The sequence below is a fragment of the Sciurus carolinensis genome, chromosome 4 (assembly GCF_902686445.1).
Source record: "Sciurus carolinensis chromosome 4, mSciCar1.2, whole genome shotgun sequence".
In the NCBI taxonomy this organism is placed as follows: domain Eukaryota; kingdom Metazoa; phylum Chordata; class Mammalia; order Rodentia; family Sciuridae; genus Sciurus; species Sciurus carolinensis.
The window spans coordinates 75,769,516-75,797,281 of record NC_062216.1 but is presented as its reverse complement, the minus strand read 5'-3'; the positions used below and the strand labels follow the sequence as shown (position 1 = coordinate 75,797,281).

General features: G+C 38.9%; 1 protein-coding gene and 1 pseudogene across 1 annotated transcript; one reads left to right on the top strand and one right to left on the bottom strand.

The window, feature by feature from the left end:
* Positions 1 to 5,866: 5,866 nt before the first annotated feature.
* Positions 5,867 to 7,960, top strand: LOC124982772 (riboflavin kinase-like; annotated as a pseudogene).
* Positions 7,961 to 20,375: 12,415 nt separating this feature from the next.
* Gdf3 (growth differentiation factor 3) lies at positions 20,376 to 27,464 on the bottom strand. The gene is made up of 2 exons (XM_047548101.1): positions 27,197 to 27,464; positions 20,376 to 21,205 (listed from the first exon to the last, which is right to left on the bottom strand). Exons 1-2 carry the CDS (start codon positions 27,462 to 27,464, stop codon positions 20,376 to 20,378), a joined length of 1,098 nt encoding a protein of 365 aa, XP_047404057.1.
* Between the last annotated feature and the right edge of the window lie 302 nt (positions 27,465 to 27,766).

The window sequence follows — 27,766 nt, the reverse complement described above, 5'->3', positions numbered from 1 at the left end:
ACACAATGGAATATTACTCAGTCATAAAGAAGAAAAAAAATTATGGCATTTGCTGGTAAATGGATGAAATTGGAAAATATCATGCTTAGTGAAATAAGCCAAGCCAAAAAACGAAAGGCCGAATGTTTTCTCTGATAAGTGCATGACAATATATAAGCATGTGGGGTAGCAGGGGGGAAGTGAAGAATGAAGGAACTTTGGAGGGTATAGAGGAAAAGGGGCTGGGAGTGGGTGGGGATGGAAAAACAGTAGAATTAAACAGTATTACCCTATATATATATATATATATATATATATATATATAAATATATATATATATATGATTACATGAATGGTGTGAATATACATTGTGTACAACCATAGAAATGAAAAGTTGTACCCCATTTGTGTACAATGAATCAAAATTTGTTTGTAAAAATAAAAAATATTAAAAAAAAGCAACTATAAAAACTCCAAAGGAAAATAGTTATACACACACACACACACACAAAGAAATTAAAGAAATTTCTGAATAAATTGGCAGAAGAACGCAGACAGAAGGAGGCTTAATATGTTCAAGAAGTTTAATTTCAAAGAAAACAATGGTTCTTTGTTTTTAATGTTAACCTTTTTAAATACAATACTGATAGAAGAAAACTATTGTACTCTTTTGTTTTAGTAGAAAAATAATAGATGACTGTTCATGTGTTAAGTGTTATAGCAAAAAAAAATCCACATAACTGTTAAGTTAATGGAGAATAGTTTTTGTTTCATCAGAATGGCAGCAGACAGGGCTCAGGAGATAGCTCAGTTGTTAGAGTGCTTGCCTTGTAAGCTCAAGGCCCTGGGTTTGATCCCTCCAGTACTGCCAAAAAAAAAAAGTAAGGGCAGCAGACAGAAGAAGTACTTTGTAGAGACCGACTCCGTAAGTTACATTAAGACAACTTGCACCACTAAGTAAAAGATAACATAGAACCGTTCAGAGAAATGAAATTTAGTTGTTCCAAGCTTTAAAGAAATGTCAATTTTTGATTCCATTCAATAAAGTACAAAACCAATTGTATTTTTATTACTTTCATCTGAAATATTCCACATTTTAATCTGAGCCTTGCAGACTTTTCATTTGGAGTTTGAAGCTGTTTTGGTTGCATTTCATTTTTAGAGAACTTCATGTGAAATTGGCAATTCAGGTGCAGGTGCAGTTTTCTTTTAATGTCATGCTGTTGTTTAGGTAATAAGAAATATTAAGTCATTGGCTTTAGATTTTGTAATTTTTTCCCTGAGTTCCTGTTAGATTTTGTATTCTAGTAGTCAATGTATTTTCAGTGAAATGTAAAAATATTCCCGTTCTCTTTGACCAGTATTAATTTCTTGAGATCAAAAAAAAAAAAAAAATTTCTTGAGATCTACTGCTTGTCACTTGAATCCTATAGCTGTCATATATCTCTGGTATAAGCAATATTTGATTTTTGAAGTGTGAAGAGATGTCTTCATAGTTTCAAGATGTAATTTTTACATTTCTGCATTTTAAAAGTTTGGTCATAATTCTAGATGCATGCTTCTAATTCATGTACCTACACATGTGACCTTTGTGAACAGAAATTTGCATGTATAATCGTGTTTACTTGTAACTCTCTGGTTATTTACTGCTTATATCTGTGGATTCAAGTTACTGAAGTGAATACCAATAAAAAAAAACCAAAAAAACAAAAAACCTATGCCATGTTCATTGGTTATACATGTTTGGAATGTTAACCAATATATTTGTCAGTTGTGATTTTTATTCACTGTTACACTTTTGTGCATGCTTTAACAAATTATTACTTTTTAAATCTAGAGTGAGTGTTCTGAAGACTGCTACTAATGATCTGAATTAAAAAAAAAAAGAAACCATAGAACTCAATAACACAATCAATAACTTAGACTTAACGGACATATATAGAGTATTCCATCCATCAATGAGCAAATTCACTTTCTTCTCAGCAGCACATGGAAACTTCTCGAAAATAGACCATATGTTATGCCACAAATCAGCCCTTAGGAAATGCAAAAAAAATAATGGAATGAAATTAGAAATCAATGACAAAATAAAAAACAGAAATTATTCCAACACCTGGAGACTAAATACTATGCTATTGAATGAAACATGGATAACAGAAAACATCAGGGAGGAGATAAAAAAATTCTCAGAGGTCAATGAGAATGACGATAGAACATATCAAAATCTCTGGGACACAATGAAAGCGGTACTAAGAGGAAATTCATTGCATGGAGTGCATTCAAGAAAAGAATGAAAAGTCAACGACTAAATGACCTAACATTACAACTCAAAGCCCTAGAAAAAGAAGAACAGAACAATACCAAAATTAGTAGAAGACAGGAAATAATTAAAATCAGAACTGAAATCAATGAAATTGAAACAAAAGAAACAATTCAAAAATTGACAAAACAAAAAGTTGGTTCTTTGAAAAAGTAAACAAAATAGACAAACTCTTAGCCACACTAAGAAAGAGGAGAGAGAAATCTCAAATTACTAAAATCCGTGATGAAAAAAGAAATATCACGACAGACACCACTGAAATACATAACATATGAGAAGCCACTTTGAAAATCTATATTCTAACAAAATAGAAACTACCGAAGACATTGACAAATTGGTTCAGTTTGGGAGGAGACATATGCTCCTCCCAAACTGAACCATACACAATTTAAACAGATCAGTATTAAGCAATGAAATAGAAGCCATCAAAAGCCTACCAACCAAGAAAAGTCCAGGACTAGATGGATTCTCAGCCAAGTTCTACAAGACCTTCAAAGAAGAACTCATTCCAATACTTCTCAAAGTATTCCAGGAAATAGAAAATGAGGGAACCCTACCAAACTCCTGGAACTGAGGTCTTGAGATTTAAATCTCCCTCTAGTATCTTACACATAGAGCCTCTGAACTTTGAATCTGAAGGCCTCATGAACCCTAAACCTGTACCCCAAACAAAAGATTTAGTGTAGGGGGTGGTGGGTGGTTCATGTCTGTAATTCCAGCTACTCAGGAAGCTGAGTCAGGAGAGCCTAAGTTCAAGAACTGTCTGGGCAATTTAGTGAGATCTTGTCTCAAAATAAAAAGGACTGGAGATGTAGTTTAGTGGCAGGGTACTTGATTAACATTCATGAGACCCACGGGTTGAACCCCTAGTTAAAAAAAAAAAAAAAGTTTAACTTTGAAAGACAAGCAGGAGTTTCCCCAAGATAAAGCAGTTGTTTCCACAGTGGCAGATGAGCATTTGAAGGAAGGCCAGAAACTCCATTTCATAAAGGCCCTGCAACTTTACCAAGTTAGGCAAATGTAGAATAATGGTAGTCTAAAGGTAATATCCATCCACCACAAAGATGTCCATGCCCCAACCTCTGGAATCTATAAGAATGTTATCTTCTGTCACAAGAAGTTATTTGCAAATGGACCCTTAAAAGTCTTGGAGAGATTATCCTGGATTATGGAGGTGGGCCCCTCCTGAACACAAGCAGAAAAGTTAAAGACAGAATCAGAGAAGGAGCTATGAAGGTAGTAGCAGAGATCTGAGTGATGTGATTGCTGCCTCGAAGGGGCCATTGATTCAAGGAATTAGGCAGCCTCTTGTAGCTGGAAAAGGCAAAGAAACAAATTCTCCCCTAGAGTCTCCAGAAGGAATGCTGGCCTTATGCACCTGATTTTAGCCCAGTGAGATTCATGTGAGTTTGGGGGTGGGGGAGATATATATGTAATTATTCTGCAATCAAGATATTTAAAATTCTTATTGCCCCCTCCCAAATTATCTGTGTCTGTTGCAGTCAATCCTCCTAAGTAACTGCTAATCAATCCCAGGTAATTGCTGATCTTTCTGTTATTGTCTTGACTATTCTAGAATTTCATACAAATGGAATCTTACAATGTATACACTGATATTTTTTTTTTCAGCACTGGGGAGTGAACCCATAGGCACTCAACCACTGAACTATAGTCCCAGCCCTTTTTATTTCTTATTTTGAGATAGGGTATCACTAAGTTCCAGGCTGTCCTTAAACTTTCAATCCTCCTACCTCAGCCTCCCAAGTAACTGGCATTATGGGCATGTGCCACATGCCCAGCCACATGTGTGTTTTTGTCTTTGCTTCTTTTACTCGCTTGTCTGTAAAATTGATCCACATGATTTAGTATTTCAGTGGTTCATTTTCTTTTAGTGCTAAATAGTATTCTATTTTACTGTGCATGCTATAATTTGTTCATTCATTTCACCTACTGATAGTCTTTGGGTTATTTCCAACTTCTAGATTTTCATGATTAAAGTTGCTATGAACAACTTTGTACAATTCTTTGTGTCAATGTATATTTCTTTTTCTTTCTCTTGGGTAAACACCTAGAGGGGGAACTGCTGGATCAAATGGCTAAGTATACATTTAGATTTTTTTTTTTTTGCAGTACTGGGGATCGAACCCTGGGCCTTGGGCTTGCAAGACAATCACTCTACCAACTGAGCTATCTCCCCAGCCTCATATTTAGTTTTTAAGAAAATGCCGACTGGGGAGATAGCTCAGCTGGTAGAGTGCTTGCCTTGCAAGCACGAGGCCCTGAGTTTGATCTGCAGTACTGCAAAAAAAAAAAAAAAAAGAAAATGCCAAATTGTTATAACAGTTTATACTCCCATCAGGAGTATATATGAGAGCTCTTCATTGACACTTAGCAATTTAATTATGATTTTAATTTACATTTTCCTGATGATTACTCATGTTGAGCATCTTTTTATGTGTCTATTAGTTATTTTTGTATCTTCTTTTTCAAAGTCAGTTAAACCATTCTGACCATTTTCTAATATTTTTAAATTTTGCAGCTTGGGGTACTAGGAACTGAACCCAGGGACACTTTACCACTGAGTTTCACCCCTAGTCCTTTTTATTTTTTATTTTGAGATAGGGTCTCACTAAGTTGCTTTGGCACCACTAAGTTGCTGAGGTGGCCTCAAACTTGAGACCCTCCTGCCTCAGACTCCAAGTCACTGAGATTACAAGTGTGCACTATCACTCCAGGCTCGAATTTTTCTTTTTTTCTTTTTTTTTTTTTTTTTGTCTCCTTACTGAGTATCAGAGTTCTTTATATAGTGGGGATTAAAATCTTTTGTCATATCTGTGCATATATTTCCTTTAGTCTTTTTATTTCTTTAATGTTGTTTTTGGATAGGCATAAGTTTATTAACTTTTAGTGAAGCTCAATTTATCAATTTGACTAATTTTTATGGTTAGTGCTTTATTTTGTTTGTTTTTTGTTTTGGTACTGGGGATTGAATCTAGGGGTGCTTTATCCCAGTCCTTTTTACTTTTTATTTTGAGACAAGGTCTCACCAAGTTGCCCAGGCTGACCTTGAACTTGTGATCCTTCTGCTCAGCCTCCTGTCATTCACTGAAATTACAGGTATGTGCCACTGCACCAGGCTGTTTGCTTTTTGAGGTGGACATCACACTGTGTTGCCCAGGCTGGCCCTGAACTTCTGGGTTCAAATAGTTCTCCTGCCTTAGCTTTCTGAATAACAGGGACTATAGTCACACCTCTATACCTGGCTACTTTTTCCATTTTTAAAAATTTAATTTAATTAATTTATTATTATTATTATTATTATTATTATTATTATTAGGTACTGAAAATTAAGCCCAGGGGTGCTTTACCACTGAGCCACACACCAGGCCCTTTTTATTTTTCATTTTGAGACAGGGTCTCACTAAGTTGCTGAGGGTCTTGATGGGTTGCTAAGGCTGGCCTCAAACTTGTGATCCTCCTGCCTCAGCCTCTTCAGTTGCTGGGATTACAGGCATGTGTCACCACACCTGGTAAATTTGTAGTCTTGGGGATATCAGCGACTTACGCATGTTAGACAAGTACTCTGCCACTCCAAGCCCCATAGTTAGTGTTTTCATTATGTAATAACTGTCTATTAAAGATAATGAGGATATTTTCCTCCTCTACCTAGAGAGAAACTCACACATCTATGGTGGATTAATTTCACTTTGTGTGTGTGTGTGTGTGTGTGTGTGTGTGTGTGTGTGTGATTGAACCCAGGGCCTCATGCACACTAGGCAAGTGCTCTATCACTGAGCCACATCACTATGATTTTAATTGTGGTAAATATATATATATATATATCTATATAACAAAATATTTACCACCTTAGTCACTTTAAATATACAGTTTAGTAGTGTTAATATTCACATTGTATAACTGATCTCCAGAACTTTTTTCTATTAGTAAACTCAAACTACACGTGTTAAAAAAAAGAACAACAAAAAAATCACCCATTTCCTCATCCCTCCCACCAGCATTCTACTTCTGCTTCTATGAATTCAACTACATTGAATACCTCAACTAAGAATCACAAAATTTGTCTCTCTGTGACTGTGTTATTTCACTTGGTATGATTTCCTCAAGATTTATTTGTGTCGTAGTGTATATTGTATTTCATTCAGATTTTTCTTTTCTTCTTCTTCTTTTTTCTTCAGTGCTGAGGCTTGAACCCAGGGTCTCCTTCATGTTAGGAAAGTGCTCTACCACTAAGCTACACTCCCAGCATAAGGATTTCTTTTCTTTTATATATCTGAATAATATCCCATTGTATATATTGTATATAACAAAACAACAAATAGATAAATTGAACTTCATCAAGATTTAAAGCGATTGTGAGACAAAGACACCATCAAGAAAGTGAAAAAAGAGTTGGATACACCTGTAATCCCAGTCATTCCAGAAGTGGAGGCAGGAGAACCTCAAGTTTAAGCCAAATCTCATCAATTTAGCAAGACCTTGCCTCAAAATGACAAATAAAAAGGACTGGGATGTAGCTCAGCGGTAAAACATCCCTGAGCTCAATCCTGAGTACCAAAAAATAAAATAAATAAATAAGTAAATAAAAAGGTAACCCAATCAAAACAGACAAAGTATCTGAATAGTCATTTCTCCAAAGAATATATACAAATAGAGCAAAAGTACATGAAAAGATGCTCACTATCATTAGCTGTTAAGAAAATAATTTTTAAAGAAATTTTCAGTTTTCTTGGGACTTGGATTGCACATGTGGTGCTTTACCACTGAACTACATCCTCAGTCTTTTTTATTTTGAGATAAAATTCCTGAGGGTCGGGAAGGGTCCTTTCGCCGGCCGGCCGAGTGGACTGGCAGAGACCTCCTCCACCGTCGGCAGCCCCAGCCGCCCTCCCTGCCCCAGCCGCCCTTCAGCTGTTGCCGCAGCTCCGGTGGCGGAGAAGCGCTTCCTGAGTTGTCCAGCAGCTTCTGTTGGGTCAGCGGTGGGAGAGACCCGCCGCGGCGTGTCGTGGGTGCCATCCGGTACTTGGCGTGCGCACCCAGCGGGTATAGCTCTTGCCCTGTCCCCCGGCTGGTCCGGGGCTCAGAGCATTGTCCCCACAGCGGCTCCGCCAGACGCGCGGACTGGCCTGCAGCCCGCGTCCCCGGCGGCGGCGTCATGGGAAGCCTGCGGCACTTCTGCCGGGCCGAGTAGTGCGGGGCTTGGGCCGCGGCTCCAAGCAGCTGGGCTTCCCACAGCTAATTTTCCTGAACAAGTAGTAGATAATCTTCCAGCTGACGTATCCACTGGCATTTATTATGGTTGGGCCAGTGTTGGAAGTGGAGATGTTCATAAGATGGTGGTGAGCATAGGATGGAACTCATACTACAAGAATATGAAAAAGTCCATGGAAACTCACATCATCCACACCTTTGAAGAGGACTTTTATGGGGAGATCCTCAGTGTTGCCATTGTTGGCTACCTCAGACCGGAAAAGAACTTTGATTCTTTAGAGTCACTTATTTCAGCAATTCAAGGTGATATTGAAGAAGCTAAGAAGCGACTAGATTTACCAGAATATTTGAAACTCAAAGATGACAATTTCTTCCAGGTTCCTAAAAGCAAAATAATGAATGGCCACTGATAAAAAAAAAAAAAAAAAAAAATTATTTATTCATTTCACTGTTTGTAATTGTGCAGTCTTGCTTATATTTTAAAAATCAAACATTTTCCTGTAGCTGTAAATTAGTTTAAACATTACTGTGTAGTTATCCTATTATGCTTCAACTATTCAAACCATCATGCTATCATACTAAAAAGAACCATTTAAAAATCAATGTTGTTAAAATGAATCACTAGAAAGATATTAAGTGTCTTATAATGGAAATAAAAATGTATATAAGTCTGATTTGAGATGAGAACTGTAATTCTCATGGTAAAATACAAGCATGTATACAGCATATGTTGCTAAATAGAAGGCTTATAAAAGTAATGCATTAAACAAGTTTGATAATTTACTATGAACAGAAAAAAATACAGACTGTAACTGATATTTTGTGCATCTCTCTATAGTATAGACATGAACACTTTTGGGAAATTTGTTTTCCTCATTTCCCTTCTGAGGTAAATTTATTCTGTCTCCTTTTCTTATGTAGCACTGCCTCAATTTAAAGTGGCCTGGATTCCCTCTGCCTTTGAGTTTTTCTGGAAAGTAAAATGAATGTCTTTGGTTCTGTGTGATCTGGTTTTTGTGCTCTTTCAAGAGTATATAATTTTGATTGTCAACATTTTTGTTGACACTGGTTCTTTCTTTAAATAATTACCAGCATCAGTTTCTTTTCTTTTCTTTTTTTTTTTTTTTCATTCAGAGTATCCTTAAACTGTACCCATAAGGATTGCATTGGTCTATACCATTCCATTCCATCAGGTGCACATCTGTATTGCATCTTTAGAAAAAAACAGAAAAAAAATCTTTAGGCATCCTCAGGATATAAATGAATATGTAACTGTTCATTTGTGTTTCCCAGTTTCTTAACAAAAAATTTTTATTTTCCCTCCAGGAAAACGAAAAACAAATTGAACTATGAAATACTTAGAAGATTATTTATTTTAAATGTGATTATATGTTCCAGAGCAAATCTAAACTGTCTTAGTGGTGTATGCACAATATGATTTAATGCTAGCCTGAAAAGCACTTGTAAATTGAGGGAATGGTGTAAATAAAATTTTATTTAAAAATATTCATCCTTTGTCTTTTTTTCTCCTACCAACTATAACTTTTGGTCACTTGAGTCCTTTTGTTTATATTGGCAGAAAATTGAAATGTTTGGTATTTAGGAAATTAATTACACGTTGCTGGCCTAGGGGTGTAGCTCAGTGGCAGAGTGCTTGTCCAGCATGTGTGAGGCCCTGGTTTGATTCCCAGTACCACCAAAACCAACCAAACAAACGAAAGTTAAAATTATAGATTGCTTTGTGCCCTCCTCAGATAGTACACTGCATCAGTGTTCTCTTTAACAATAAACTGGGGGTGGTGTGGTGTGGGAGGATAGTTTGAAGCAAGTAGAAGGTGATTTTAAAGAAAACTCATTGTACATTATTTTTCCTAATCTACATGAATACGTCATACTTACTGATGGTAATAAACATAAAGTCCCTAAGAAAAACATCTAAAGCTATTGGAGAAAAAGGATACATGGATAAATTCAGTCAGATTATGTTTCAATTTACGACAAACAATGCTATTTGTGTCTTTTTTTATATCTTCTTAAAAATTGTATGTGTGTGTGTGTGCATATATATATGATGAGGATTGAACCCAGGGCCTTGTGCATGCTAGGCAAGTGCTCTGTGATTGAGCTCCATCCACAACTCTGAAGATACAATTTTTAATGTCAGAAATCCCATACTTGAAAGAAGCCACAGTTATCACTGGCTTTATGAAACAAAGTTAAAAACAAACATGGAAAGTGTAAAGACAGACTGTTCAGTCTGAACAGCTTGATGCTGTTATGTTCTTATTTAGTGTGTGGAAGTCTTTTGATGTTTTATTGTCATCTTACATTTTGTTAAATGCCATTGCTTTTGAAAATCATATAGTGTGTTTAGGGGTTAATTATGTCTACTTTTTTAAGGTTTTATATTAAGTGTTTATTATACGAAATTACAGTAGTTGAATTTTGATTATTGTGAATGTTTTCAGTTCTTGAAATAAATGTTGACTAAGTGAAAAACAAAATTACTGAGAGTCTTAATTGCTGAGGGTCTTACTAAATTGCTGAGGCTGGGTTGAAATTGCCATCCTCCTGACTGAACTTCCAGAGTCACTGTGATTATAGGTGTATGTTACTGCACCCAGCAGAATATATTGCCGAGTGTGGTGACACACACTGGTATGTAATCCCCGAAGCTCTTGAGGGTGGGGCAGGAGGAATGCAAGTTTGAGGCCAGCCTCTGCAATGTAGCAGGGCCCTAAGCAATTTAGCAAGACTTTGTCTCAAAATACAAAATAAAAAGAACTGGAGATTTGGCTCAGTGGTTAAACATCCCTGAGTTCAATCCCAGTTACCAAAAACAAAAAAACAAAAAACAAAAAACAAAAAACAACAACAAAAAAAAAAAAAAAAAGGGGGAGGACTAGGATTGTTGCTCATAGGTGCTTATTTAGCATTTGCAAGGTCATGGGTTCAATCCCAACATCACACAAATCAACAACTAGTTTTGGTGAGAATACTGAAAAACTGAAACCTTAAATTATGTTCAGTAGGAAAAAAAGAAATTATGCTCAGTGGTGCATGCCAGTACTCCCTCAGGAGGTTGAGTCAGGAGAATTGCAAATTCAAGGCCAACCCCAGGCAATTCAGTGAAACCCCATCTCAAAAATAAAATAAAGCTGGGTGTGGTGGCCGCACACCTATAATTCCAGCAGCTCAGGAGGCTGAGGCAGGAGGATTGCGAGTTCAAAGCCAGCCTCAGTAACAGCCGGGTGCTAAGCAACTCAGCGAGATCCTGTCTCTAAATAAAATTCAAAATAGGACTGAGGATGTGGCTCAATGGTCGAGCACCCCTGAGTTCAATCCCTGGTACAACCACCCCCCTAAGCCAATAAATAAATAAATAAAATAAAATAAAATAAAAGGGCTGGGGATGTAGTTAGAATGTTTCTGGGTTCAATCCCCAGAACAATAATAATAATAATAATAAACGAAATCCTCATATTGTTGTCAAAAATGTAAAATGGTTCAAATGCTGGAAAAAAATTTTGTTTTTCAAAGAGTTAAAGTATCCATACAATCTGGTAATTCTAAGAGAACAGAAAACATATATTCACTGTACATAAATGTTCATAATAGCACCATTGACAATACCCCCAAATTTAGAAAGAGCCCAAATGTCCATCGTTGGATAAATGGTGGTATATCCATACAATGGAATATTAATCTACTATAAAAAAAGGAATGAAAGGCTGGACACAATGATTCATGCTTATAATCTCAGCTACTTAGGAGACTGAGGAAAGAGTGTCACAAATTCAAGGCGAGTTTGGGCAATTTGCCAAGACCTTGTCTCACAATAAAAAAGTAAGGTGAGCTGGATATACTCAGTGATAGAGTACTTGCCTAGCATGTGTGAGCCTCTGGTTTGGAAAAGAGAAAAAAAATAATGAAATATTGAAACATGCTACAACACAGATGAATCTTGGATTATTTCTAGTAAGAGAAGTCAGTCATAAAAGGCTGCATATGGTAGGAGTTCATTCTGTAATTAAATAATAGAAATTAGATTTCATACCTTATGGAAATCACTGAACTATATACTTTATTTTATTTATGAATTAATTTCTCTACTGGAGATTGAACCCAGGGGTCAGTTCTAACACTGAGCTACATGCCCAGTTCTTTTCATTTTTAAATTTTGAGACAGAGTCTTGCTAAGCTGCTGATGCTGGCCTTGAACTTGCAATCCTTTTGCCTCAGCCTCTTGAATGACTAGGGTTAAAGATGTGTGCCACTGCACCCAGCTAATTGTACACTTTTTTAAATGATAAATTTTACAGCATATGAATTGTGTCTCCATTGTTTTTTGGACAAAATAATAATAATAAAGTTAATTGGAGTAAGGCAAACAAAAACGAAAGGAGTGCTCCAGGGAAAATCAGGGGATTGTCTTTCCTAAAGCCAAAGGTAATTCAGGACTACAAGGAAGTGACAGGACCAGAACACAGATTTAGAAAAAGCACTGCAGCTGAAGTGTAGAGAATAGTCTGAAGGGTAGTTATAATAATAAGGCTGCTTTAGATATAGGGGCTGGGAAAAATAGAAATTATGTGTGAAATAAGTTCCTTAAAAGGAATTGAATACTATAAAACAGTTCATGTATATTCACACTTTCCCAGGGTTATATACAGAGTTAAGAAGAAAAAAAAAAAAAAAAAAAAAGGAAAACTACTGGCCTCAAGTGTTCTTAATTACTCAGTAATTTTCCATGAAGCAACTGAAATTATATGCAAAATAGTGTGTGCATTATTTCCTGGAGGACAGTTAATATTTTTTTTTTGGGGGGGGTACTGGGAATTGAACTTAGGGGCACTCGACCACTAAGCCACATCCCCAGTCCTATTTTGTATTTTATTTAGAGACAGGGTCTTACTGAGTTGATTAGCGCCTTGCTGTTGCTGAGGCCGGCTCTGAACTCGTGATCCTCCTGCCTCAGACTGGGATTACAGGGGTGCTCCACCGTGCCCGACAAGTGAAAATGTTTAGATTCTCAGAAGAGCAACAGATTCTTTGATTCTTGAAATGTAATGAACCACTTATGTTTTAATAGATTTGTTCTTCCCTGTTTATGTTTTGCTTTTGTGGTGATGAGGACAGAACCCAAGGCTTCACACATGCTAGTCCAGTGCTCTACAACTGAGCTACACCACTGTGCTTTGTTTTTTGAGACGAGTTCTCCCTGTGTTGCCCAGGCTTTCCTGGAACTCCTGTACTCCAGCAATCCTGCCTCCTGTCCTCAGTAACCGGGACTACAGAATCAGGTTAGCATGTCAGCCTGTTCTTCCCTGTTTTAATCAGCAGAGGGCAGAAAAGCAATAAAATTAGCAGAGACAGCCCCCACTACATAAATTTCTAAAACTCCTCAGGTCTTCATTTCTACCATCTATTTCTTGTCTTTGCCTTTTCACAAGACTAAAATTCTTTAACTGCAAGCCCCCATCTTTCTCTATCAAAATTTCTACCGTCTCTGAATATAATATTAAAACAGCATTTCTTTTATTTAGATAAATTAACCTGATGCAGTGGCACATGCCTATAATTCCAGCTACTTGGAAGTCTGAGGCAGGAGGATCACAAGTTTGAAGCCAGTCTTGGCAACTTAATTTTTGTTTTGTTTTGTTTTAATTGGTTATACATGACAGTTGAATACATTTTGACACATTGTACACAAATGGAGCATAACTCTCATTCCTCTGGCTATACATGATACTGAGTCACACCAGTAGTGTAATCACATATATACATACATGTATATACATATATGTACATGTATCTATATGTATGTATATATGAATGTATGTATATATTATATACATATATGTAATCATACATATAGGATAATAATGTCTGTCTCATTCTACCATCCTTCCCATCCCCACAGCTCCACTCTCCTTCTACTCCCCTCTGCACAATCCAAAGTTCATTCTTCCCTAGCTGCTCCCCCTCCACTATGGATCAACATCAGCTTATCAGAGAAAACATTCAGCCTTGGCAACTTAGACCCTTAGCAACTTAGTGAGACCCTATATCAAATAAAATAAAGGGCTCAAAATAAAATTTTAAAATAAATAACTAAATATCTCAGTAGTAAAATGCTTCTGGGTTCAATCCCCAGTTCAACCCATATATAAGTTGATGGATTAACTCTTTGTTTTCATTTCTCATTTGCATTTGGTTTATGACTGTGGTAGTTACCATATTCTCCCTCCCACAATAGCTATTAATTTAATTAGTATTGTTCCAGGAGACTTTGGACAATTACCCCTTTAGGATCCTGAAGCTCCCATATCTCTCACAAATCACAAGATAAAAGTAGCAATTTGTGACTAAAACAATTATTCTCAAATGGGTTTCCCTAAAATCTGTGTGTACTTTCTAAGAAAGATAAATTGTACATTACAGCAACAGGGCAAAGGTAATGACTGAAAAATTGCTGCAATAATTATTTTGTCCAAAAGGAATTATTCCATCTTGTTTGATGTGGTTACACAAACAATTGAACAAGAAAACACTATGTGCCCACTAAACCTGGTTGAAATAGGGGACTCTATTGATGATTGCATATGTTAAAGAAAAACTAGAGCTGCCCAGATAAAGCAATGAGAACAGATTGTATTCAGGACTAACAGAGGTAAAGAGGTTGTATTTGGGCTCAATTCCACAAAGAAAAATGGGTATGAAAGTATCAAATGCTAAGGAGCAGGGCAGACAGGGTCAGTAGATGAACAATAACAAAAATGAGACCATCAAGGGTAAGGGGGGGATTTCTGGCTAAATTGATGTCAATAGGATCGTGTCTGTGTGTGTGTGTGTGTGTGCGCGCGTGCGCGAGCGCTTGCTGGGAATCCATCCCTGGGCCTCATGCCTGTGCTTTACCACAGATCTCCAACTCTAGACCCTTCACAGGAGTCTTCCTGAAGCAGATCGGGTGATTAGACATCACCTGGAGGATGGTAGAGAATGAGGAATTTGTCAGATCCCAAGGTTGGGGCATTCTGGTCAAACTGATTTAGCAGGATTCTTGACATAATTGAACACAGGAACCCATGAGTGGGCAGAGACAAAAAGAAATGACCACTTGCAGTGGGCAATGAGGTGTTGTGATTTCTGCTCAGCACTATGTATGTCAATGAAGAAATTTAGTGAAGCACAGGTAAACTGTGAGTAACCATGACTCTTAAGGGAACTGGCTTGGTGAAATGGGGGTTGGGAGGGACCACAGAGAAGCATGATCAAAGTTGTTCAAGGAGAGAAGTTTGTCACATGTAATGACTTCCAATCATTTCTGCTCTGAAAGAAGTGATAAAAGCCACAGAACATTACCTCTCCTTTTGAATCAAATGACTGTTTTTTTGTTTTGTTTTGTTTTGTTTTTTTACCAAAATGCTCAAAAATCAACAGGGTCAGCAGGCCATGGTGGCACATGCCTGTAATCCCAGCAATTTGGGAGGCTGAGGTGGGAGGCTGAGACACTACCCTGAAATCTGGTACCTTGTGATTGGAGGAAATTGTAATTTTGAGGACAACCATGGCAATTTATGGAGACCCTGTCTCAAAATAAAAATTAATCTCAGTAGTAAAATGCCCTGAGTTTAATCCCCAATACTGGGGGGGGGAGTCAACAGGGTCAGATCTTTACAGATGCATTCTCCAAATATTCCACTCACAGGAAAGCCCTGAAACCAGCGTGATTGATACTAGTTGAAGTTCTCAATATTGTTGTTGTGGATGTTGTTTTAGTTATGGGGAGGAAACTGGGAGTGCTCAACCACAGAACTATATCCCCAGGCCTTTCTATTTTATTTTTTATTTTGAGACAGGGTGTCGCTAAGTAGCAGAGGATCTCACTAAATTACTAAGGCTGTCCTCAAACTTGTGATCCTCCCGCCTCAACCTTCTGAGGGCTGGGATTACAGGTGTGCACCAGCATATCTGTATCAATATTGTTTTGAATAAAGAATAAAATGATGGGAAAATAGCCTTCAACAACTACTGATGTCTTGATATGATGCCCCAACCTTTTTTCTTTTTTTAAACCAGTACTATTGTTGTGTATTGTCATTATCAAGTATTGTGTACTTGTACATAACTGTATGTGTTCTTCTTTTATATAACTGGCAGCACAGTAGGTGAGTTTACAGTGCATTACTATGAGTAGTGCATCATTCTAAGACATTATGTTGGCTATGAGTGTCACAACTGTCACTAGGCGGTATTATAATCTTCTGGGACCCCTGCTGCACACGTGGAACCACCACTGATTAAGATACTAATTATGTACATGACTGCACAGCACAGCTTCAGAGGTTTCAGCCCATGGTTGGCCAACTCCATTGTTCTAGGCTGGAGGTGAGGCAGAACTCTTGGCCAAAGAACCTGGCAGAGGAGAGTAGCTCCTAACATGGCTGCCAGGAAGGCAAGAGCCCATTTTGTATTTAAAAAGAAACAAAGTTAAGCCTGACCTAATTTTAAAACGTGTCATTTTATGGTAAATTACTTTAAAGCAGAATCTGTGTCTTATCTGTCTTTAAGGTGATAGGGTTCAGAGCATGGTACCCCCAAATCTGGTACACTGTGATTGGAGGCAACAACAGAAGCTGGAACATCATTCTCACCTTCTCTCCCGAAGCGGGTCGTTAAAGGACTCTCAAAACTAACTTAAAGAAAACCTTCCTTCTTTCCCAGGGGAAAGGAACATCCATAATCTTTTTTTTTTTTTTTTTTGGAAGTGGCGCAGCCGCCGTAGGCGGCGCCGACCAAGCAGCGACAGCGTTGCCGCAGACAAGCCCCCTTCCCCTCGGCCCCGATCAGCTCCCAAAGACCCTGAGCACATCCAGAGCCCACACGGATATCCCCGGGCGGTACCGAGGGGTCGGAGCGCAACCCAACAGACCGGCCAGCGCCTTTTTCCGCTGGCCCAGGGAGAGGCCGGTCCAAACGCCCGAGGGAAGGGCCGCGGGCCCCGGGAGGCGGGGGTGGCCGCCGGGCCGTGCAGGCCGCCGCTTCCTGCGGGCGCGCCGCTGGACGCCGCCGGGACGTGGCCGCAGGCGACAGCATCCCTGGGCGCGGTCCGCGCTTCCACAGGGCCCGCAATCCGGGCGGGGCGTGGCGGGGCGTGGCGGGGCGCGGCCAGTGGCGGGAGCTAGCGGCGGGCGCCCACCCCGGAGGCCCGGCGCGCGGTCCTGGGGGCGCCCCTGCACCAGCCTCGGCGCGGCGGCCGGAGCTAGGCGCCCGCACGGGTGGGGCCTGCGCGGAGCCCCGCCCCCATAATCTTGAAAACACAGAGAAGGGAAGAAGAATCTGAACTAACAGGCCTGGCTCTTTCCCAGTTTGTTACATTAGATCACAACCCTGTCCAGTCATGCTTCTGCTCATCTATCAAACTCAGCATAAAATTAGTATTTTGTTCCTAACTCCTATTTCTTTGGGTCTTCAAGTCTGAAGGCTCCTATGTCATATATAACTGTTAGTTTTCCATTTTTATCAAAAATACTTGTGATAACTTATAAACCTTTAACATATGGGTCTCAAGATACAAATAATAGTGCTGATGTTAAACAAATTTGTATGCTTTTCTCTTGTTAATCTGTCTCTTGTTATAAGTGCCCCAAGCCATGAATCTAGCAATGGGTAAGCAAAGAAATCTCTTCCCATAGGGCATGATGGCACACCTGTAATCCCAGCAACTCAGGAGGCAGGAGGATCACAAGGTTCAAGACCAGACTCAGCAATTTAGTGAGGCCCTAAGCAACTTAATGAGACTGTCTCAAAATAATAAAAAAGGGTTGGGGATGTGGCTCAGTGGTTAAGCACCTCTGGGTTCAATCCTAGCACCAAGAGAAAAAAAAAATCTCTTTTCCCCTAAAAAGCATTCGATAAATGTCAAACTGAATAGAAATGAATTAAATTGATGGCAATATTTCAAACCAAACTGACCTGTGTATTAGTAGAAAATCCTGCCATTGGGAAGATCATGAGCTGGGCATGGTGGCAAATGCCTGCCCCACCCACTTGGGAGACTGAGGCAGGAGGATTACAAGTTCAAAGCCAGCAACAGCATTTAGTGAAGCCCTAAGCAATTTACCAAGACCCTGTCTCAAAATAAAAAATTAAAGGGCCAGGATGTGGCTTATCCTGGTTAAGCATCCTGTGGTTAAGCACCTCTAGGTTCCATCCTCAGCACAAAAACAAACAAGAAACTCTGAAACAGCAGGCTATATACACGTGCATAATTTATGTTTTGAAATAAGAAGTCCTACTTGCCCCATCCAAAGCACAACGTATGACTTGACCTACAGGACACATATTCTGCCTATTAGTAGTCTGTCCTGACAGACATTTAAGACATTAAGCCTCCTATAGCCCAACTACTCAGGAGGCTGAAGCAGGATTGAGAGTTTGAGGTCAGCCTGGGAAACTTATTTAAACCCTATCACAAAATAAAATTTTCAAGAAGGCTGGGATGTAGCTCCATGGCAGCATACCATGGGGTTTAATCCCTGTCTTTCTCTCTCTCTCTCTCTCAAAGAAGAAGGAAGAAGAAGAAGAAGAAGGAAGAAGAAGAAGAAGAAGAAGAAGGAGGAGGAGGAGGAGGAGGAGGAGGAGGAGGAGGAGAAGAAGAAAGAAAGAAAGAAAAGAAAAGAAAAGAAATAGCATATTATAGGTACCAAAGCCATGAAGCCAGTTATGTATATTCTTCTGCATAATTGCAAGAAGCCCTCAGGAGATGATTTAATTTAGAAGAACAAATCACCAACCACAGAATTACTGAAAGAAGGGAAAAGTCACTATCCTTTTAAGATTTTATTTTGTTTATTTTGTAGTACTGTAGATGAAACCCAGGGCCTCGTGCATGCTAAGTAAGCACTCTACCACTGAGCTACATCTACAACTTTGAGATAGGGCATTGCTAAATTGCCCAGGTTGCCCTTGAATTTTCAATCCTCCTGCCTGAGCTTCCTGAGTAGCTGGGATTAGAGGAGTGCACCACCACGCCAGCTTAATGCAAAGGTATTAAACACATCAATCCCAAAATCAAAATCTATTATTAGACTAAGGAAATCTCATAGTAATAATCAAGTTGAAGTAAATTTACTTTGGGAATAGTGCTGTAATCAGGAATCAGCTGAGCTTTTGGCACACATGTAATTTCAGAAATTAGCATAGGGCTGGGGATACAGCTCAGTGATAGAGTGCGTGCTCTGGGTTTAATCCTCAGTACTGAAAAACAAAGAAGCACACACACACATTTACATAAACAATCAATTCATTAATTTTTCCACTTTAGTTGTCCCAGTAGGTAAAGTGAGTGAATTCATTCTCCCTGATATAAGCCAAAGCATTCTGCCATGTCTAGATTTACATTTGAAATCTATGTGAATTTTGTGTTTTACTCCAAAATATGTGCAATTTTGTTTTATTATCAATATATCTATATTAATTATTATAAGAGTTTGTTTATGCCTTCGACTTGGTAATTCCGTATCTGAAAATTTTCTAAGGAGGTGGGGACAAAGAATGGGCAATGACATGAACAATTACAGCACTATTCATCAAATTGCAAATGATATACTATCCTATAATAATAATTTTCTGAAGTAAATTGTGGTATGTCTGAATAATTATATATATATATATAGTGCAGGCTTAAATTATGTAGATATTGATGATTTGAAAGAAATCTGATATAATGGTGAGAAAAGGAAGAAACAAGATCATATGTACAATGTAATCTGAGTTATAGGGTCATATATAAGATACATTAAAAATCACTGGGCTTGGTATCACATGCCTGTAATCTCAGCAGTTTGGGAGGCTGAGACAAGAAGATTCCAAGTTCAAGGCCAGCCTCAGCAACTTGGCAAATCCCTAAGCAACTCAGCAAGACTCAAAATAAAAAAATTAAAAGGTCTGGGGAATGTGGCTAACACATTCAATCCCCATTACTGGCCCTACCCCCTCAAAAAAATAATAGGAGCAGAGAGCATAGCTCTAGTAGATTGATTGCTTAGCATTTGCAAAGTCCTGGTTTCAATTCCAGCACCACACACACACACACACACACACACATAAATTGACAATAATGAACGTTGGTAAGAATATGGAAAAATTTAAACCCTCAGTCAGGTGCAGTGGTATATATCTTGTAGTCCTAGCTACCCAGGAGGCTGAGGCAGGAGAATCACAAGCTCAAGGCCAACCTCGGCAATTTAGCAAGACCCTGTCTCAAAATTTAATAAATAAAAAGAATTAAGCACGGTAGTAGAGCACTTGTCTGGCATGTGGAAGGCCCTGGGTTCTATCTGAAGTACAGGAGTAAGGAAAAGCAGAAAGAAATGTCAATATCAGAATTTTCTACATCATATATTTTCTCAAAGTAATTAAAACATTTTTATCAACATAAAATAATTGTAATATTTGTGGGATACAATGTGCAAGACTTATCTCCTTGAGAAAACTTGTTTGGCTTCTCTAAACTCAGCTTCTTCATATATAAAGCATAAATAACAGTGCCTATTTCAAGTAACAATGAAATAATGTTTGTTAAGTATCATAGAATAATGCCTGCCTATATAAAAGACCATCAGTACATTTGTTTCCTTTATCCAGAGTCTAATATACTGTCGCATGCATAATGATTATATTAGGGCAGAAATAGACTAAGACCATTAGGACTCTACTACATGTGTGTGTAATTATATGCATCATTAAATATGATTGACATTTCAGATTCAAGAGGTCATAAGCCAGATCAGTAATTTTATTAGTTTACCCTAAGAATACTCCTATTCCTATGTCTGAAATCCTATCCACACCCACATTCATCAACTACCATGTCTTCATAATGTCGAAGAATGACATTATCATTATTGTCTTGGTAGAGCATGGAAATGGGAGACAGCTTGGTGGGGATACAGATAGCCTGGGGGATCTCTGGGTCAACTGTATGCATCAGCGCTTGCATGAAAGCATAATTGGAACTGTTTAAATAGGTGGTCAGTGAGAAGGGACAATCTCCATGGCAGTAATTTGCCATGAACCCCTTTGGGGCGATGATCCATTTGTGCCAACCCAGGTCCTGGAAGTTGATGAAGAGCTGGTGAGGTCGGCAGAAATTCTTGTGAGAAGCCTTGGGGGCAGGGATGGCTGCCCTCCTTCTTCGAGAAGCAGAGTGGCACTGCTCAGGGTTGAGGGTCACCACCAGCAGGGAAGCATGAAAGGAAGGTCTCAGTCTGGCACAGGTGGCCTCCAACCGGAAGTTCACTTCAGAGTCTCTGTCTCCTCTGACCACGATCTCCAAGAATAAGCCCAAATTCTTCAGGGGTTTGTTATCCCAGTCCTTAACCACATCCAGTAGGTTGAAGTGAAGGGCACCCTGAGGCCATGGTACAGACTGCAGGGCAAACATTTTACCGGGCTTGAGGATAGATCGCCCCCACACCTGAGGCTCCTGAACCAGCCACAGAACCAACTCCAGTTCTGGTTCCAGGTTATAGTAAGAATTGGGCCCCAAGTCCAAGCGCAGCTGGGCCATTGTTAACTGCTCCTTTTCTTTGATGGCAGACAGGTTAAAGTAGAGGAGCTTCTGTAGGCAAGAGTCATCTTGGGAGAGTTTGTTTGAGTAAATAAAGAAACCTAGATGGGAAAAGCGACTTGTGAGTGCCACCATAGTATTTTCTATCCTCAGATATGATATAAATGTCACACTGTCCACCCATACAGTATAAGTGCAGGGAATTGTGAGTTCTATATAAACTCTACCATCTGGGAGGATTTGTCCTCACTCCCACTCTTTATTCTTATCTTTTTTTTTTTTTTTTTTTTTTGTTGTTGTTGTTGTTTGGGGGGGGTTGTTTTTTTTTGTTGGTGTTGTTGTTTGTGTTTTTTGGCACTTGGGATTGAACCCAGGGCACTTCTGAGCCACGTCCACCGCCCTTTTTTATATTTTATTTTGAGAAGGGTCTCACTAAGTTGCTTTGGATCTCATTAAATTGCTGAGGCTGGTTTTGAATTCGTGATCCTCCTGCCTCAGCCTCCGTAGTCAATGGGATTTTATTCTTATCTTTGTATCCCCAGGGGGTCCTGGATGGAAATTAGGAACCCACAAATGAATTGGAAAAATAATTTTATCTTTATTTTCACTAAATTTTAAAATGAAATTTAGAATTTCCTTCCATTATGAATATAGGCAGTAAGTCCCAATAACATTATCAGGGTAGTTGGGGCTCAAAACATGACATTTTGGCACACTGAATACTCCAAACTGAAGTTGACTGGAAAGGTCTCAGAAGCAAGGTCTCTCAGACATCTGTCCTCTGAGTCCTGCGCCACTTTCTCCTCTTAAGCAACTCCTAGGGGCTGGGGGCAGGAAAAGAAGCTAAAATTCCTCTCCCCCAAAGTAAGCCATAAAACCTAGAAAAGTCATTCTCTCCCTTGTCCCTTAAAAACCCTCCTTCCACAGGGGTACTGCCCTACATCCAAGAGAAGAACTGCACAGAATCCAAGGATCTGAAGAGGCAGGACTTGCTGGGTTTTGTCCTTCACTCTAGGACCATTTGGTCAAAATGTTGAGGCAGGACTTGCTGGGTTTTGTCCCTCACTCTAGGACCATTTGGTCAAAATGTTTTTTCCAATCACATTTCTATATGACTGTCCACTATTCATCCAACCTAAGGATAAAATAGACATTTTTCCATGGGTCTTTGCTTTGGTTTTGTTTGTTTCAGTGTTTGGAGCTGGAACGAAGGGCCTTGAGCATGCTAGGCAAGTGCTCTGGTCAGTGAGCTACCTACCACCCCAGTAGGGTGGATCTTCATTTCCGAATGCTCCCAAGTCACACAAAACTGAGTAAATACATTTGTTATATTTTTCTCATTAACTTTTTATTGTAGGAATGCCAACTGTGACCCTTATGATGGGTATGGAAAGGAGTCACATCTTTCTGAACCTACAAGGGTCTATGATACTATCTTCAATAAAAACCATAAGTGAGCCAGGTGCAGTGACACATGCCTGTAATCCCAGTGACTCCAGAGGCCCAGACAGGAGGAGTTCAAGCTCAAGTCCAGACCTAGCAATTTAGCAAGACCCTGTCTCAAATAAAAAAATAAAAAGGACAGGGAATGTGGCTCAGTGGTTAAGCACCTCTGGGTTCAATCCTTAGTAATTAAAAAAAAAAAAAAAAAAAAAACCAAAAATCAAATGGCAGCAGAATACTTTTAAATAGCTAATAAAGAGGATGTTGAATGTTCCCCATACAGAGAAATGATGTATGTCTGAAGGTATGAATATGCCAGTTACCATGATCTGATACTGTACATTATAAACATGTATTGAGATGTCACATAGTACTCCATAAATATGTATAATTACTATGTGTCAATTTAAAGAAATGCACTGCACACACACACACACACACACACACACAATTCTGCAGTGCTGGGGATCAAACCCAGGGTTTTGAGTAAGCACTCTACCACTGGGCTACAGTCCAACCCTAAAAAAATTAATTAGAAAAGAGAGAGACAGAAAAGAGACAGATTGAAAGAGAGAAAGAGAAACAAAGCAAGATAAAAGTTGGCATGGTGGCACACACCTGTAATCCTAGAGACTGCGGAGGCTGAGTCAGTCTGGGCAACTCAGTGAGACTCTATCTCAAAATAAAAAATAAAAAGGGCTGGGGATATAGCTCCGTGGTAGAGCGCCCCAGGGTTCAATCTCTAGTAGAGGTTGGGGCAGCAAGATAAAATAAAATAAAATGAAGCAAAATAAACAAAATAAACATAAATAAACATAAAAATAAGCAAAATAAACATAAAAAGCATTTAAAATTACCCAGTTTTGCTGGGCACAGTGGCGCACATGCATGTAATCGCAGTGGCTGGTGGGGTGGGGAGGCTGCGGCAGGAAGATAATAAGTTCAATGCCAGCAACTTAGGGAGACCCTGTCTCAAAAAAAAAAAAAAAAAAAAAAAAAAAAGAAAAAGAAAATGAAGGACTGGGATGTGACTCAGTGGTTAAGCGCCCCTGGGTTAAATTCCTGGTACCAATAATAATAATAATAATAATAATAATAATACATTTTAAAAATTACCCAGTTTCTCTTCTTTTGAACTCATGATCCTCCTGCCTCAGCCTCCTGAGCTGCTGGGATTATAGGAGTGTGCCACTACACCTGGTCACTAAATCACATTTCTGAAGCATAAAAGAAAACCCAAAAGGAAAGGAGGGACAGATTTTTGACAACACGAAATGAAAAAATGCTATGTTCAAAATACCATTAATAGCACCACACACACACACACACACACACACACACACGATGTTAAGGAGATGTCCATCTGGTATAACATGGATGGATAAGTTGTCACATATTAAAGAATAATGCATTCTATATTTCCATTTATATCAAGTTCAAAAACTGTCAGAACTACCATGTACTGTTAGATGGTTAGATATTATAATACTAAGAAGAACAATGAATCAGAAAGGAGTGTGAGGGATCCTCTAGGGTACTGGTAATGATTTCTTTCTTGATCTGGGGACTGCTTGTGCCTTGAAAATTCATTGAGCTGGTCTCTATGATTTATGCATTTTTCTGAACATATGTTAGACTTCACTAAGTTTCTAATATCTTGGTTTCTTTTTCTGTTTTTGTGGTGCTGGGGATAGAATCCAAAGTCCATGCATGCAAGGCAACCTCTACCACTGAGCTACACCCTAACCCAATAAGCTTCTATTTTTAAACAACTTCTATTAAATTGTGGGAAGTAACAGTACTCATATACTTACAGCGGGAGAAGAATTTTGGAGAACACCTGCTTTGTATTAAAAGTTTAAATGTGCCTACTTCTAAGAATTTATCCTGAGTTAATAGCATAAAAAGTGCATACAAAAAAGAAAGAAAAAGAAAAAGTGCATACACACAGAGAAGTATGTAAACTATTGCTATGTTATACCCATAGCTATCAAAGGACATCAGTTATCAGTTACATACATTATAGTGTATTTATACAATGGACTATCATGTAACTTTTTTTTTTTTTTTTTTTTGGTACCAGGGATTGAACCCAGAGGCACTTAGCCACTGACCACATCCCCAGCCCTTTCTATTTTTATTTTGAGACAGTGTCTCACTAAGTTGCTAAGGGCCTGGCAAAATTGCTGAGGCTGGCTTTGAACTTGTGATTCAGCCTCTGGAGTGACAGGAATTCAAGGTGTGTGCCACTATGTCCAGCTTATGTAACTCTTAAAACGTAAATAAGTTCTCCACTTCTTTTCACATATAATAGATGTTCATGATACTGGATAAATGTATAGTATAAATCCATTTAAACAAAAATAGTAGCTGGGCATTGGTGGTACACACCTGTAATCCCAGCTACTCATGAGGCTGAGGCAGGAGGACCTCGGATTTGAAGGCAGCCTAGATAATTAGTGAGACTCTATCTCAAAGTAAACAATTTTAAAAAGGGCTGGAGATGTAGCTCAGTGGTAAAAGCACAATGGATATAAGTCCCAGTACAAAAAAAAAAAGAAAAAGTTTATAATCTCTATTATATTAGCAAAGAAGAAAAGTCTGAAAGAATATATAATGGGGCTTGGAGCTGGGGCTCAGTGGTAGAGTGCTTGCCTCATGCATGTGGGGCGCTATGTTTGATCCTCAGCACCACATAAAAATAAATGAATAAATAAAGATATTGTGTCCATGTACAACTAAAAAAATATTTTTTTAAATAAGAATATATACCATTTTTTAAACTACATTTTTAATTATAGATGGACACAATACTTTTATTTGCTATTTTTCATGTGATGCTGAGGATTGAACAAAGTGCCTCCCACGTGCTAGGGAAGTGCTCTACCACTGAGCCACAACCTCAGCTGTATACCAACTATTAGTGGTAGTTTTCTATAGCAAAAGGGGTAGGGAGAGACAATGAGTAGATAATGTCTTTTTCAGTATTGGAGATTAAACCCAGAACCTCCTATCTGCTAGGCAAGCACTCTACCACTGAGCAATATACCCAGGCTGAGAGTATGTCTTTTTCATTTTTCATTTGCTAGAAATAGGATCATCCCATTATCACAATAATTTCCATGGGAGAGACAGGTAATATTCTCCAAACCATATTCTCACCTCTGTTCTCAACTCTTTCCACAGAAAATCTTTCAACTGGTTTGTCACACTCCCCCTACCTCTAAAACCTCCTCCAGGAATTTTCTCAAAACCTTCACTTGAGGTGAAGCCTCTCTCACAATACTGTACCTAGTACAACACAGGAAAGTCACCTCTTTGTCTTCTATAAACTCTTTAAAAGGGCAGACTTTATTTTTAATCTCTGTATTCTCAAATTCATACACAGTTCCTGGCTCACAGTAGGTATCCAATAAATACTTGGACAAATAAATATTCAAATATTCTCTCCAGTTGCTGTAAAACTAACCACAGTACTCAATTCTGCATCTGAACCACTAGAGAGGACACATAGATATGCAGATTCTCAACCTTTGTCTCCGACTTTGAATATGAATTAGGTAGTGAGGAACAGGAATGTTTCTGAAATAATCTACCTTTAATAGATGGCCTGGGTAATTTGATGGGTGGTCAGTTTGGGAAGCTATTCAATGGCACACCCTTGGATCCTTATATACAATGGCATATATTATTGCTTTGTATTCACAAATCAAGAAAAACTTTGCCCCCACCAGTAATGGAGAAGTATGTAGAAGAGAAGTTTATGAACAAACTGAGCTCAACATTTTTGTCTCCTGCTTAGCATATGAAAGACCAGGTGTGTATGTTGTTGTCTAAAGAATGAGAGACTGAAGCCAGCCCTGTTGTGCATACCTGTAATTTCATCAACTTGGCTGTTGAAGGCCTGCCTCAGCAATTTAGTGAGGCCCTGTCTCAAAAAAAAAAAGAATGGGTGACAGCTTTAATTCTGCCATTATCCTTTCTCTATACTTAAGCACAAAGCAGTTGATCCAGAAAAAAGTACCTTGAACCAGCAAAGTAGTGCATGCCTATAATTCCAGTGACTCAGTTTACTGAGGCAGGATGATGGATCACAAGTTTGAGTCCAGTCTCAGCAACTTTGGGAGACCCTCAGCAGTTTAGCGAGACACTGTCTCAAAAAAAATAAAAAGGGCTAAAGACGGAGCTTAGTGGTGAAATGCTCAGTATGGAAATAAGAAGGGAAAAGGAAAAAAGAAAAGGAAGAAAAAGAAAGGAAATTCTTAAAAAACCAAAAAAACATTTTTAGGGGCTGGGGTGTACAAGTTTAGTGGTGGAGTGCTTGCTTAGCCCTGGGTTTGATCTCTGGAACCACCTAAACAAACAAAAATCCCCCACAACTACTTTGAATCCTTTGTTCATGTGCTAGCTATATCTTCTTGAATAGGTCACAGGTCGCCTACTGTCTGAACCTTAATTTCCTTAGTTAAAAAGTTGATAATACTTACCTTCCCCTGAGGATTGTGGCTGGGATTAAATGAGGAAATATGCAAGATAGTAGCACAGGGCCTTCTACAAGACATCAGCCCTTGTAATCTCTCCTTTTCCTTTCCTCTCTTCATAGCACCCACTTCCAGATTTCCCCCTGGAGAACACTCCCATTTCTTTACCTTGGTCTGAGAGAAGTCGAAGCACATTCCCACGGACACCCAGCTCCTTCACGTAGCATAAATCTTGGGAGACTCCAGTGGTTGCTGTTGCCTCTCGATCTTGGAAAATTTTCTTCAAGATGTAAGGCACAGGTTGGAACTTCCGAGGTGAAGGCAACTTGTCTAAGCCCAGAAACTGGAGAAAGTCATATTCTTGAAATTGAAATGTATGGCCCATGGCTACAGTGAACAGGAAGCCAACCGCTAAAAATGGTAGGGAAGAAAGCATGGCCTCTGAGGCCGGGCAAAGCAGGCTGGCTGCACGCTGGGAAGAGCTGAGGCTCCAGACTGCACAGTGATTCAAGGGCTGCTAACTTAGCTGATGCGAGATAATCAAGTGTGAATTGCTCTCTTCCCAGGTCCTTAAAGGCAATTGGATGTGAAAAGACAATTTTTTCCTTCTTCTCTTGCTCTGCTTTCCCAAAAAAGAAACAAAAAATTACTGGGGCATGGACATAAACTGTACAACCTGAAGTTTGTCATGGTAGACAGAGTGGAAAGGAGACATGCATTTATTTATTCAACATACAG